This window comes from Nesoenas mayeri (assembly GCF_963082525.1).
Source record: "Nesoenas mayeri genome assembly, chromosome: 18".
In the NCBI taxonomy this organism is placed as follows: domain Eukaryota; kingdom Metazoa; phylum Chordata; class Aves; order Columbiformes; family Columbidae; genus Nesoenas; species Nesoenas mayeri.
The window spans coordinates 7634555-7649810 of record NC_137566.1 but is presented as its reverse complement, the minus strand read 5'-3'; the positions used below and the strand labels follow the sequence as shown (position 1 = coordinate 7649810).

The following is a 15256-nucleotide window of genomic DNA, read 5'->3' as shown; positions in this document are numbered from 1 at the left end:
GGAAAAGATACTTATTGCTTTTAGGTGTTAAAGACCCCCCGTTGTAAGATCCCTACTCAGCAGTATTGCATAATATTATTATTATTGCAATACACAACTTTGAGTCAGAAGGCATCCAAAGGTAATGGTATTCCCATGTACAAATTTAGAGATAAGCTAATAAACAGAAACGTTTTCCTTTTATTTAATTAGAACAGTTTTTTCTAGCACAAGCATTTTGTAAATGATCTGCAACTGAATAATTAGTAAAAGGAAATCACCAGAAAATGTAAAACTTAAATCTAGCTTAACTGAGTTGAATTAATAAAGCCTTCAACTTCTATAAAGCTTGGAATACGCTCCTATTGTTAATAAAGTGCATTATATTAATATAAACCCTTTTGAAACCTGTCGCTATTTGTAGCACGGTCTAGGGGCTGGTTAGTATTTAAGAAATGATTTTAATTGGACTGTTCATTCAGTGGAAATACTGGAAAGGGGAAAGTCAAACTCAGAGGTGTAGACTGAGCTCCAGAGGAGCAGGGACACTGCCGTGCCCTCCGCAAAGCCTGTCCCAGCGCACGGCGACCAGGGCTGGGTTTGGTTTGTATGTTGGACTCCCTCCTCTCGGAGAAGGTGATGAGTGAGAGAAAAGTCATAGAAGTTTCCATTTTTAATCCAGGAGAGAGAGGGGACAGGAGGTTAAGCATCTTGTTTCAGAGTCAGTTGTGACCTCCTGTCACTCTCATCACCCGATATCCATAAAAGAACTTCACCCGTGAAAGACAATGCCGGAGTTTAGGACTAATAACTGGTTCTTTTGAAAAAGACTCTTAGAAATGGTAACATCAAACAACAGTTAAGGGTACTTTAATTCCTTCAAACAGAAGGATATCTTGAGGGTACATTGAGACTGAAATCAATGAAATAATTTCTCAAAAAATAAAACCAAAAGACCAGCATGGCTTCAAAATTCAGGAACAGTATCCAATGAACAGTACTATCATTATGCACCTGTTTTAGAGTGTGGTACAAAGAGGCTTACAGATTCAAATGAATGGCATAAATAACTAAGAAATCAGTTCAGATAATGCTTGTTTACAGGGACAAAAACTACGTTGACAAGTATGAATAAGCACAATCTTTTTTAAAAAAACCCAACCTTTTTGTTTTTTACACACAAATGGATGTATCTGCTTTCCTTTGGCACTGGAAATTACAGACAAAAGATTCCATTTTATAGCAATTAAACTTCAAATAAAAATAACCTTTGAGTCATTTAAGTCATACAGCCCCGGCACAGTAGCTTCACCTTGATTTAATTGCCACCATGTCTATATTCCAACCCTGGTGGAAATTCAGGCCCCAAAGCCTGAATTCAGCTTCCACCTGTGAAAATTTCACTTGGCAGGATTAACTGGATGTAAGAAGCTCAAGCAGCCATGAGGAATTAATGAGAGATACAGACATGTTTAATAAGAATCTCCCATTATTATCCAAGGTGGATGTGTACCTTTAAATGTTTTTTTATATGCATATACAAATTAGGTAAAAATGGACACGCATTACATATACTCAGCCAAACCAGACATCAAGTGAACAGTGAGAGTGCATGATTGCCATCTGTAGTATTTCTTCATTGTTGCAGAGAGATGTGTTAATCCCTACTCATTTCCATTACTAGAATAAATAAGATTACATTTAACAAATATGGTTTGTTCTTCTAGCACAGTAGTTCACTCTTTAGCCATTGCCAGGAGCAAACCCTTCAGTTTCACAAGAAATTCAGTATTATCAGTACAGTAGCAAGTGTGTTTTGACACCTTGTAAAATTCTAAAGAATGTGCAAGAAAAAAGTCTCAGAAGTAGCATTATCCAACTTTTCATTTCTTGTTCATGGTATTTGACTTCACAGAACCTGAAGCTTTGATTACTTTCAAAAGTTTTTATAGGTTTTCTGCCAGTAACCAACAGGGGTGTAACAATAATCGCACAATATTGTTCCTGAAGCATGAAAAACTAGGATTCTTTTCTTTGAAGAACTACAATCAATTAGGACTACATAAAAATTAAATAACAAGGCATCAGGGCAAGTAATAGCACATCAACCCTCTACCACAACAGGAAGCGGTTTTCCATCTTGCAACGAAGGAATCAAATGGAAAAGAACCTAAAATTTATAGACTTCATAGATTTTGTTCCTTCTCTCTCTCCATGGTAAGAAGCCCATTAACATTTTACTTTGCTCTGCAAGCAGGATCAGGGCAGATGGTTTTGCTGAGATGGAATAAAGTAAATGGTTGTCTCATTTTTGCATTGATCCCCTGAAGACTGGACGTTGTATTGTCTCTGATAACTGGATTGAATCCAAGCTGGACTGGACACTTACAAAATGTTTCCCCCCACACACATTATTTGGGCATGTCTCAAACAGAGATTAATCTTGTTCTGCTAAGTGTATTCTTAGGCATAATAGAAAAAAGACAAATTTGACTACAGCAAATTTTCTGATGAAAACGAATCACAGTATATAACAGCAAGTCTTCCCAGAAGACAGTCTTTTCTACACATCCAAAAAGAACTAGCTGTTTGAATTTTAGATTAGGTGATACAACATTTTAAAAAATATTTCAAAAGCACAGCATGTTAAAACAACTTCCATTACACTTTGTGGAATAACAGTACCAACAACCTCTGTGTGAAATCGTTACAAGCTACTCAAATGCAGTCGCTCAAAATGAAAAAAAAATACAGTATATCTAAAGCATATATACATGCTGCTACCAAGGAAAGAAAGCAGTGAAGTAGCAACTTTTTATACACAAGCTTCGCTGAGAATCTTCCTCTTTAAAGTAGCCCAAAAATTAACTTGCACTTAAGATTTATTTTCAAGTGAAAAGACTTACAAAAACACCCATATCTTATAATAAGACCTCTTGGTCTTTTTATTCTGAGCTTGCATATTTTCATGCAAACTGATTTACTGGAGATACAGTACTGCAAGTTACTACTTAAGAGTGATTTTTCTTTTTGCAAAACATGAATATAAACCTCTGTCTTCACACAAGGCATATGCACCTACAGCCCTGGCTTACAGAGTTATGTAATTATGTGTGCAGTAAGAACTACCAAATGAAACATCTTACAAGTACTGAAATAGCGGAAACAAAATGAAATTATTATCAGTCCACACAACTGCAAGGTTGCATTGTACTACATACTGACCAAGTGCCCCCAAAATGCAAAGAAATTACAAGGAAGTTCAAAATAGGATATTAAAACTGTTTCTTTCAGTGAAGACCAACCAGTCCCTTTGTGTACACATTTAGTTTTATTGTAACAAAGCAACTTGTACACTTTAACGTTTAAAACTGAGCATCTTTCTTTCCTTTCCAGTGAAACAAAAAAAAAAAAAAAAAAAAGAATTTAAAAATAAACAAGAACAAAAATTACAATAGAGAATGTCAATTCCAAATAAGATCCTACAGGTTCTGCTGATTCTCCATCAAGTGGCAGGGCTCAAAGTCATCATTAGGAGAAGATTTTATTTTAAAAGTGTCATCTTAAACTGCAAGGATGTTTGTTAAACATCACAATTAAACATGCCAAAGGAGAAGAAGCCATGTTGTCAAAATGCCCACTTAACCCACCCAAACATCTGAAACCCACCCCCGCTGACCTTCTATAACCCCATTTTTATTTATTTATTTTTTTAAGTTTTTTTCCTTTTTTTTAAACAAGAGAAAGTAGACAGATACATGTTGGTAAATGCTAACTGTCCATATTCACATAGAGACACAGTGTAATCTCTGAGCCCAATATACAGAGAAAGAAGGAAAAAAGCTAGATTCTATGCACTACTACACAGGGGCCTAGCACTCTTCAGCTTCCAGCAGAGTGAAGGGAGCAGAAGGTTTTCTTTTTTCCCACAGAACATGGTGTGTTGATTCCATAAACAGTTTTTGTTTTGAGACAAAAAGGGATAAAAATGAACTTGAAACAGAAACCGGTAGATTCTTTTCCACTGTATTCTGCTCAAGGTTATTTCCCCCAAAATAAATTGTGAACCATGGTGTAGAGGAGAGAAAAAGAGACCTCAAGAGAACAAGGCGACTGAGCACAAGAAAAAAAAGACAGCAACTTGCTCCCAGGGACTGGAGAAAAATTAAAAAGGTAAAAAGGGGGTTTGGAATCCATCAGTGTTCAATTAGTCATCTTCTCCTTCATCCTCCTGTTGAAAGATAAGCAACAGTTAAAAAAAAACCCCAAAACTAATCACTAAACTTCAGATAGCACAAACTTTCAAATGCAATAACCTCAATTGTTTTACTGCCCTGCAGACTACAACCCTACAGTGTTACCCAGAGCATGTTGTATGACCGTTACTCTTTCCCTCTTCACTAGGGAGTAGTAACACTTCCCAAAAGTACCTGTCTACACAGAACTCAGTTATTAACTGACATCCCAATAAAAAAGTTCAGGTTTGAGTATCTACTCTGACTTAGAATCACTAGATTGACATAATTTTATCATTTAGCAATTGAAGGGGTCATCTTTTTTCCCTCCCCTTGATTAAACTCTGAAGAGCAAAATGCTTCAACTTTCAGATGCTAAATTCTAGGTTACACATTAGAGCTCAGTACTCTGTGCCCCCAGCTGCCCTAACTCAGCATAAGTAGATTTTTGCTGCTGAAATTCAGACACACCACACGCAATTACCAGAAACAAAGACATTCTGAACTTTAAGTTACCAACAGCCTGAACACTGTCCCTGGAACCCCACTTGCTACTAAAGAAAATTTATAATTCCTGAACCCAGAATCTTAGTTAAGCTGGCAATAGGATGACCATGAGCCAGCACTGGGCCCTTGTGGCCAGGAAGGCCAATGGTACCTGGTGTGTATTAGAAGGGGGTGGTCAGTAGATCAGAGAGGTTCTCCTGCCCCTCTACTCTGCCCTGGGGAGACCACACCTGGAATCTTGTGTCCAGTTGTGGCCCCTCAGTTCCAGCAGGACAGGGAACTGCTGGAGAGAGTCCAGCGCAGGGCAACAAAGATGCTGAAGGGAGTGGAGCATCTCCCATGTGAGGAAAGGCTGAGGGAGCTGGGGCTCTGGAGCTGGAGAAGAGGAGACTGAGAGGTAACCTCATTAACGTTTACAGATATATAAAGGGTGAGTATCAGGAGGATGGAGCCAGGCTCTTCTCAGTGACAACCAATGATAGGACAAGAGGTAATGGGTTCAAACTGGAACACAAGAGGTTCCACTTAAATATGAGAAGAAACTTCTCAGTAAGGGTGACAGGACACTGGAACAGGCTGCCCAGGGAGGTTGTGGAGTCTCCTACTCTGGAGACACTCAAACCCGCCTGGACGCCTTCCTGTGTAACCTCATCTGGGTGTTCCTGCTCCATGGGGGGATTGGACTAGATGATTTTTTGAGGTCCCTTCCAATCCCTGACATTCTGTGATTCTGTGAATACACAGAAATAAGCCAACAGGTGTGAGGATGACAGAACCTGGTGCATCAACAAAAGCTATTTTACTTGTAAAGTCTTGCTAGAATGCTAATTAAATAAGAATTTTTTAATATCCTAGTTCTTCTAGAGCACTTCCCTTATAAACTTAGTAAAACTACTTATTTGCACTGTCTCTCATATACAGAAACATACTTTACTACGCCAAGACCACTCTACAAGTTAAGCTAGTAAGGGTTCCGCTTCTCCCCTCCAAACTCCCTGTCAGTTATTGTACAGAAAAGAACTATTTTACCTTTGTAATAACAGCTCAGTGTTCCTACAAGCTCCCTCTTATACATTTCTTTTGATTTCATACACCAGAGATGGAAGGGGTAAGATTACTCACCTCTCCTTCCTCTCCCTCATCATCATCTTCATCTTCCTCCCCCTCATCTTCATCTCCTTCTTCATCAATATCCTCCAATCCTTCTTCCTCTTCATCATCATCATCATCCTCCTCTCCCTCCCCTTCTTCATCATCCATATCAGGAACCTTAAAGACACACACGCAACATTAACTACAGTGATCGAATTCACTTTCACTTGCACAGCACTATCATGGCACAGATCAACACCTTGGGGCTGTACTTACCAAGTAGTACTGTAGCGGATTTGGCCAGATGTCATCCTTGATGACTTCTCCTAGTTCATCAGCCCCTGCATCAGAGTGGTCAGTGAACCAGGTAAAGAAGCTTTCTGGCTCTTCATGCTGCCTCTTCCTACTGGCTTTGTTCTGTGTCTGGCTTGAACGTTTTGTCAGGTCCTGAAAAAAAGAGAAGTTCCCTGAAGAAGTGATCTTTACATGGCTTTTTTTTTTTTAATAAGCACCATTTAAAAATTTACTTGTCTGAACAACCACAAGAAGTCACTTATTACTCTCTCTTTAAAGGACAAGTCTTTAACAAACATTTGGAACCCAAACAACTCACAGGAAAAGATACCATACATCCACTTGCATTTCTCCTGAACATGAGGAAACAATAAAACCACCTGTTTCTTTTAATGACCTCCACTGAAATACTGAAAATTCACTGGATCTTGTATTTGATTTATGCTTCCCTACCACAGGGAGGCCTAAGTATGACAAGTGTTGAACAATATACTGAAAAGATCTCACAACAGCTAAACGCTACTCAGAGTAGCTGTAATTATACCTGAATTCTACAACTGCTGCATACACACAATTTAAGAAGCGCTCAGTCTCTACACCTCTAAGCTCTGTCTTTAACTTTAGATAATGAACTGCCTAGCCTTCTTATCCTAAGATATCCTGCTTTCAAGTCTTCAGGCCGTTCTTTGTCACAAGTAGTAAAAATCTACACACACTGATAAAACATACAGTCATAAGAACATACGAGTCCTGTGTCTAACACCTTACCCCAGAAGTTTAGTAAGTTTGCAACAGTATTTGCTAAGTCTGAAAATTACTATCTGCTATTTAAATCCATTCTTTCTTTGATTATAGGGTAATTCCAAACTTTTAGTATTTGCTTGCTTGATAGAATCATGACATTGATAGGTTTAGGCTGTTTGATGTAACTGCAACGTCAGTCCTACTTTTAAATACTTGTTTCAAAATCTTCAGGGTAACATGAAAGTGCTCCCAACTTTTACAGAAGGTAACTACAGCAAATTAATTATGTTTGAGTACTGTCTGGATGAAAGACACACCCACATTATTGCGTGGCTGCAACTTCTCCAAAGATTTGCTGCCTGGAAATGAAGTTGAAGGAATAAAGAAAGAAAACCAACCAACAAAATCACGCACGCCTAATAAGAAATCCCCAAACCCCGCTGTCCTCGGAGCTCCTAATTTAACAGCTAACAACAGAACACAGACTCTAGATCCACTACAAAGAGAGAGGAGCTAATGCACTTGTTAATACTTCCATCTGGTCTACTTGTACTTCCACTGTGTTACTGGTGATGCTCAACCGAGCAAGAGAAGTGACTACAGATCTCCATTTAAACACGGTATTCCAAGCCCTGCAAGATGGGCATGAGCTATGGATCTAGAAAAGTGGAAAGGGGATTGGAGGAAAAGACAAAACTGCTTCAATAATTTTTTAAAAAAGGCAAAAATAATGTAATTAAAGTGATGGTATCACACAGAGGAGCAATCATCTCTCCCAGATGCACAGACACATACCTTCCCAGATTTCCATTTGATCTCGGTTGATTTTGAAGATGGGTCTCCACTTTCATTGAGGTGAAACTCTTTGGAGAGAACTTTATTTTCAAAGTATGGATTCTCATCAAAATACTGCAGAGTTGAAAGCAAAGAGTTAGAACCCACATAATGTAAAGACACGTGCCAATTAAAACCTGGTACTAAATGGAAAACTGAAGATATTAAGTTACAAACAACCCAATACGCAATTAGATTCAAAAAAACTCAGAAATACCACAAGTGAAGGAATTAAAGTACTTACAAAATCTATTCTGTAACCTGATTTGATGTCTTCAAATTCTGTCACTTCAACTCTGGTCAAATAATGCAGTGCTTCCTCATCTTCTTCTCCCAGCAGTGCAGATACTAAGGCAGAATTAGAAATCCCACATCAAAGCTATGAAATGTGTCTCATGCAGATGAAATACAGGTAGCTGATAGCAAGTAAGATTTGAGAAACAACATATCTGTCCAAGCCAGCTTCTCACAGACCATTTTTGTTGAGTTACCTGCCAGACTATTAGCATTTGTATGATTTGCATTTGCTGAAGTGAAAACATTACATTTGCTTGTTGTAGTTCAATATGAGAAAGCAGCAAAAGCTACCTGTGTAAAACTACCCTTCTCCGTGATACACGTTTTCACACATGCAGTTTGCCCAATCCAAGGAGTCTACAAACTCGTTCTGTCCTCTCAGAAGGCCTGTTGTCAGGAATCCTAAGGAGTTCACCTCCAAGTAACAGAAAACCCCAAACAAACTAGAATACTTTTTCTTTAAAGGGTCCAATTAACTAAGAAAAGTGGAAAACGTTATTTAAAATGCAGAAAGAAAATCAACATGGGATTTTAGTGAACAAGATGTTCCTTTGGTCAACAAATACAAGAAATAAAAAGCTTATAAAATGGACTTGAGGAGACTGAGGGGTAACCTCATTCATGTTTACAGATATCTAAAGGGTGGGTGTCACGAGGATGGAGCCAGGCTCCTTCTCAGTGACAACCAATGATAGGACAAGGGGTAATGGGTTCAAACTGGAACACAAAAGGTTCCACTTAAATTTGAGAAGAAACTTCTTCTCAGTAAGGGTGACAGACACTGGCCCAGGCTGCCCAGAGGGGTTGTGGAGTCTCCTACTCTGCAGACATTCCAACCCGCCTGGACACCTTCCTGTGTAACCTCATCTGGGTGTTCCTGCTCCATGGGGGGATTGCACTGGATGAGCTTTCCAGGTCCCTTCCAACCCCTGACATTCTGTGACAAAAAGGAAGTGTTTGCATGTGAAGCAGGCTTCCGTTCAAACATATACCCAGCAACAATTCCAGAAAACCCTCAGATCTACAAGACACTCACATGATAAGCAAGCAAACACTGAAAATACAGGAAAAAAAAAAACGAGGGCTATAACGAACATACCTTGTGGGTGGTTGACAAATGTTGTTACCCAGAAATTGGGGATTTTGGCGATCAATTCTGACCTCTTCTGGAAGAATGGTTGGCGGAGTTTGTTGTATTTCTGTTCTACTTTCAAAATTTCCTCACTGGCTTGCTCATTCAGTCTGTAATAGAAAGTGCCACATTAACCACTGGAGAGAGAACTGCAATTTCAAGACACATCATCAGTAGTTACCTAAAACCAGGTTCTGATGAGACTAGTCTGCCATATTCAATAATTGAGGTATATTAAAGAAAAAACTGAGGCCCAAACTCGTGACAACTACTAAGAAACACACTACCAGAAGCAATCTTGCTGGTCTTAACAAAACATTCTTAACACACTGTATGTTTTGCAGCAGTACACGAAGGACAGATCCTTATTTATGCAAAGCAAAGTACTATTTTACCTCTCAAACATTTTGTCTGCAAAACACCTGAAGATGCATAATACATAACACTGTCACTTGCTCTTTATAACTTTTGGACAGGCAAGCAAGCTACAGCAGGGCAATCTCATAACCCACACAACTCAAATCTGAAGACGTAACATTTAATTAGTTTTGTAAAAAGGCAGAGCCCTGATACCGCACACAACACGTGGCCAGAGCCTCAACAGTCACCTGCAGATTTCACAGGACAGTGTGCATAGAGATAAAATCCAGGCAAATACTGACCCAGAGCCCACAGAGAGTTTTTAGATAAGAAACTAATGCTGTCAGTCACACTTCCCACATATTATTCTACAAGCACATTAATATATAATTTTTAAAATTATTACAAAAGCTGACTTGTCAACCAAGTTTTTTGTTCTGCTCACAGACAGGAAAATCCTTTTGCAAAACAGCATACACATTAACTTGAAAAAAACAATAAGTCGTCAACTTCTCGTATCAAAACTAGCACAATTAATTTAAAATTTTAAACTCAAGTTCTACCTTTTTAATTATACACAGTTAAATAAGAAACCAGGATACTGCTTCAATTTCTTTTATCATACACTAATAAGTCTCAAGTCAGAACACAAGTGGATCTTGGTGGAGTTTAAAGAGAGTGAGAACTGCTACTAGTGCTACTTTGCTAAATATTTTTATTTTTGAAAGTTACATTTTCACTTCTGCCCAAACATTTTAAAAGTTTGTTCATGTTTACCTGTCTATTTCATTCTGTACTTCATCAATGTGTTCAATTGCTTCCTGTTGCTCTTTTTCTGAAAAACAAACAAAAAGGCATCAAAATCCCTTCATTCTCAAATCCCCTGGGGTTTTCGCTTAAGATCTTTTCTAGTCATCTACTTTAGAAGTACACAGATATTTCTATTAGATGTTGTGTCACTAGGCCTTAAAGCTTCAGCTGATTCCCGAGCGTACTATGGCTGAAGTGCAGAAAAGTTTGACAAAACGGCACTCAGAGTGAGTTTACCTTTAGAAATCACAATTCTCATTCCCCTATACAGTTTAATGAGTCGATTTAAATGCTAACTTAATCATGATACGAGGTTACTAACAATTTAATGAAAGAGTTGTAAGCCACATCTGCTAAGACCAACATATTGGAAGGAACGTCAAATAATGTAGAGGACAGAAATATCGATACAAGCAGCGTAACGGGGAACGCGCCACCTTCTAAAAACCGAAAAGAACGTTTGAAAGGGCGGTTACGAGCATGAAACGCTTTCAAGTCTCCGTTTGGCAGATAATTTCTAATCGGAACTTTCCCTCGTCCAAGTCTGAGCGCGGTCTCGGTTCCAGCGGGCTGTTTACCTATCGCGCCGGGCGATGAATGAACGGCCGCGGGAAGCGGCTGGGCAGTGCCGCACGCTCACCGCTCCCCCGCCGAGCTTCCCGTACGGCTCAGCCCGCGTTCGGGGGCAGCTCTCCCCGCGGCTGGACGCGCTGTCCCCCTCCCACGGCAGAGCGGCGAGCGGGTACGGAAAGCACGTGTGCGAGCGGAGCTGGCAGCGGGCGCAGCACCGCGGGGCGCGACGGAGGGAAGGAGGGAGGGGAGCGCTGTGCCCTTCCCGCGGCGGCGGCCGGGAGGAAACCCACAGCGCGGCGACCTTTAAAAATCCCGGGGCTGCCGCGATCGCACGTGGGGCCGGCGCGGGCGGCTCCATCGCCGCCCCAGCACCGCGTGGCTTCCCCGGGCGGGCGGGCCGCGCTCCATCCCCGCGCGGCGGGGCAGCACCACGCGGCCGCGGCGGCGCCGAGAGCAGGAGGCGGCGAAGCATCATGGCGGCGGCGGAGCACAATGAGGCTCCGCGGATGCTGCTCCGGGAGGGGGGTGGGGGGGGTCCCGCTGCTCCGCCAAGGCCGCAGCGCCCCCCGCCCGGCCCCGCCTGCGCCCGTGGGGAAGGAGGCCGGGCCGGGGAGCGGAGACAAAAGGGCGCTAACATGGCCTCCTCCTGCTGCCGCTGGGGCCTGCACATCCGCCCGGCCGACCCCGCGCTCTTCCCGCCTCCGGCCCGGCCGCGGCCCGTGTGGCTGGGGAAAATGGCGGTCGGTGCGGCGCGGTGCGAGGCGGAGGCCGCGGCGGCTGCCGCCATTCCCTTCCCGCCCCCGGCGCGGCCTCACCTGAGGTCTCGTCGGCCCCATCGTGGTTGGAGTTCAGCTCCTTCTTACTGACTTTGGCCGCCGGCGCCGACATGTTGGTGGCTGCGGAGCGGAGCGCGGAGGGAGGGGGGCTGTAACGGGACTGAGCGGAGGGGGGGGGGGGCGGGCACAGACTCCTCCTGCTGCTGCTGCCACCGCCGCTCTGGCTCCCTCCGCCGTCGGGGCGCTCCCGCCTGCTCCGCCCGGACCTGCGGCTGCCGGATAACAGGGGGCGGCAGCGGCGCTCGCACTGCCTCACGCTCCCCGCAGCCAGAATCACCACCACCGCCGCCTCCTCCTGCTGCTGCTGGCGAGGGGCGGGCAGCGCGGCGCGCATGCGCAGCACCCCCCCTCCGGGGCACAGGGGGGACGGTGGCCGCAGCGCGCAGGCGCACTAAGCCCCCCTCCCTGGCGCCGGGCAGCGAGCGGCAGAGCGCGCAGGCGCGCCTCGCTCCCCTCCTTGAGAGCGGGTGAGCGCGCCCATCCGCGCAGGCGCCGGCACCGCCTCCTCGCCGCGGGCGGCTCGCGCGCAGCCGCAGAGGGGCCCCTCGCCAGCCCCGCCCCCGCCGACCACCCCACGCTGGGCGCCCATTGGCCGCGCGCTGCGCCCTCGCGGGGAGCGGGGGGCGGCCCTCGGCGTGAGAGGCGGGAGAAGGGCGGGGGGGGAGCAGGGCGGTGGCGCGCGCAGGTGTGCCTGTCGGGCGGGGCGCGCATGCGCCCGCGCGCAGCGGCCGTTGCCTGGCACACGTGGCCGCGCGCAGCTCTCGAGGCTCGCGGGTGCCGTCGCCGCCCCCCCCGCGCTGTGTGGCGGGCGCGTGAGGGACCGGCCCGGTCCCGCTCCCCGCCTGGGGAAACGAGGCGGGGCATCTTGGGACCAGCGACCCCCAAGAGATCCCCAAACGGACAGTCACTGCCTGAGGCGGCACTGCCGGTGTGGAGGTGAGGTGGTGTTTCCACCCTGCCTTGCTCTGGGGACATGGCGGCCCCGTCTGGCTGCACTGCCTCCCGTAGCTGGAACATGACCCAGTGCAGCAACTTCACGTTACATTCTAATGGCCCTGTCAGTCACATCCAGCCCACTCGGTTAATGTGGGAACACGACTCCAGAAGGTCATGGAGCCCAGGCGGCTGCCAGCACACATGCCACTGCGCCCAGAGCAAGCAGACTTTAAATAACCCTTTTTGTCCCTTTCCTGTCCACCTGTCATGGAAGGGCTCATTGCAGCTTCACAGCTACAGCTAGTACTGTTTAGCTCTTAAAGGAACAGCCAAACGATTCTTTTCTATCAAAATATACAATATATCGTTCACAGATTAATATTACAATACAGGTCAGGCTAAGCAGCACAGCTTTGATGAAGTAGGACCTTGCCTTTTGTATTTGCTTTCCAGTTACATGATACGTTCTCTCTGCTTGTTTCTTTTTTGTCTCCTCTTCAAGTTGCCCTTCCAATGGATTTACTCAATAAGGCCTGAACTGGTTCCTGCCTCCTCAGAGATCTTACTGTAGTTTTGATTCCTGCTCCCACCTGTTTGTTCCCAGTCCCAATTGCTTTTTTCTTTTGTATTCCCAGCTGTCACTTCCTACCCGCTACATCCTTGCCTCCATTGCCAACCACAACTGCAGGGACATGTCCACAATTTGTGTTGTACTTCCCCGTGCAAACAGGAGTGAGGAGCTGCAGTCTGTTAGTCCTCTGCTTTCGCTTACATCAACCAGCTCTCTTACCTGCTTGGCACAAAAGGTAAGAAAAATGTTGCAACTTTATAAATGCAAGATTATCAAATCCTTCCCAAGAGGGATGGCTCAAGGCCTTCCTGAGGTAACTTCTCTCATACTCCATATGCATCTCCCAAGATCAATTAATCTGGCCACCTTCATTCACATTCAGACAAGGGAAGCTCATGCACATGGTGTCGTTTTCTTCCTTCCGTTTCCCTTGTCTCTTTCCTATGCAGTTGTAGCAGCTTGGTGTTTTTCTTTCTCAGCTCTTTAATGGAACAGTAACATTTTTTCCTGAACTATACTGTCCAAGTAGCTGTGCTGCCTATATCACAAATACCTCTTTTCCCTCTGTATTACAGAGTTAGAATTTGTGCTTTGGTTTGAACTTCGGGTTGCACGGTTCAAGTTTCAAAACTATACTGTATGTGGCATCTTTCAAACTCAGCACGAGTACTCTGGTATTAACAAATAAGGGAGCGGGATCTTTGCAGCCTTCTGGATGGCAATGAATTTTGTCAAACAAATGAAGAAAATTTGTGTTAGCTTTCCTTTATGTATATTTGGATATATAGGGGGTTTGGCAGGAACTGATAATGATTAATGACCATACAATTTACGTAGTGTAGCAGTAACTGAATGTTTTTCTTAAGAACTGAATAAGCAGTGCCTCCTTGTAAAGATAATCTCATATTTCCTCCTTGATGTAAAAGTTAAGATCTTCCAATATTTCTTTCAACAGTTAGGTATGTTATAGAAACATAATTGGTCATCACACATAGTTTCTGGAATGTCCAGTTAGCTGTAAAATTTAAGCACAAACCCCGAATTTGGCAAGTGAAATCAGAAAATGTGCTAAATCCTCTCAAATACAATGTAATGATGTGTGAAAAAGAAAGAAGAGTACATTTCCTGCCAAGTATTTCTGCAACACAAAATGAGCATACATAAAATCATGCAAGTCAAGATAATCACTAGCAACTTATGTTTTTATAGCCTTCCATCCCCCAAAATCCCACAGCCTTTACAGAAATTATTGTAGAGAACTATAAAACCAGGATCATTTTACCGCTGCTGAAACGCAATGAGCTGCTTAACAATTGTACATCTATGCTGGGAGCCTGGTCTTCCACGAGGAACTTTCAGACTTGGGCTCTGTATTAGAAGCAAAGATCCCCCTTGGAGTGCAAGACAAAACTTTTTAGAGTATATGAAAGCTTTTAAATTACTGAGTACACCGGGGAGTTGAAGGCTGTACAACGTCTCAAGCACACATAAGCTTGTACGTGATAGTAAAGTCTGACTGGCGTATCAGTGCTTACTCTGAGCAGCCGGCAGAGACACACTGGCTGGTTTGCTGTGTGTAATCAGTTTGACAGCCCCCAGGAACTGCTGAGTCCCTGTGACCCCAGAAAGAGAGTTTGGCATGTATATTAAACAGTCAAATACCTCCCCCGTCAACTGTTTGTCCATCTCCACTAGTCACAGACCTTCCCAGTCAAGAACTGAATGGTTAGATAATGACGGAAGAATCTTCCACGTGCCCTCGCAGATGTTGCAGTTGAAACCCTGGGATGAAAGTATTTCTGGGCTGATAACTGCCTTTGAAGCAGGGTGGTGGTTCAGTAACACAGATGACAGGGAGTGAGTAATAGTACGTAGTTGAATAAATCCAGTGATTCTATTTGGATTTTTGGGGTGTAAAGTTTCCATTACACAGTTGCTAAACCTGATTTTTATTTTTTCCTATATTGACCTTTCTTAACTTACCAGAGCATTTGCTTGTAATATATGAAGAGCTGGATGGTCCTGTAACACTTCCCAGGTACTAGAGACAAAGAGG

General features: G+C 43.8%; 1 protein-coding gene across 1 annotated transcript; it reads right to left on the bottom strand.

The window, feature by feature from the left end:
* Window positions 1-3291: 3291 nt before the first annotated feature.
* On the bottom strand, window positions 3292-12011 carry SET (SET nuclear proto-oncogene). Its single transcript, XM_080356132.1, has 8 exons — window positions 11673-12011; window positions 10252-10309; window positions 9082-9224; window positions 7930-8033; window positions 7647-7760; window positions 6090-6260; window positions 5844-5990; window positions 3292-4210 (listed from the first exon to the last, which is right to left on the bottom strand). Exons 1-8 carry the CDS (start codon window positions 11743-11745, stop codon window positions 4187-4189), a joined length of 834 nt encoding a protein of 277 aa, XP_080212258.1. The 5' UTR covers window positions 11746-12011; the 3' UTR covers window positions 3292-4186.
* Window positions 12012-15256: the final 3245 nt, after the last annotated feature.

What these genes read in the sequence shown, in the direction of transcription:
- SET (XM_080356132.1), bottom strand. Translation starts at nt 11,745, where the DNA reads ATGTCGGCGCCGGCGGCCAAAGTCAGTAAGAAGGAGCTGAACTCCAAC. An exon ending in TGGGGCCGACGAGACCTCAG is followed by an intron (nt 10,310 to 11,672) that starts GTGAGGCCGCGC and finishes TTTGTTTTTCAG; the next exon opens with AAAAAGAGCAACAGGAAGCA. An exon ending in ATCCGCTACAGTACTACTTG is followed by an intron (nt 5,991 to 6,089) that starts GTAAGTACAGCC and finishes TGTGTCTTTAAG; the next exon opens with GTTCCTGATATGGATGATGA.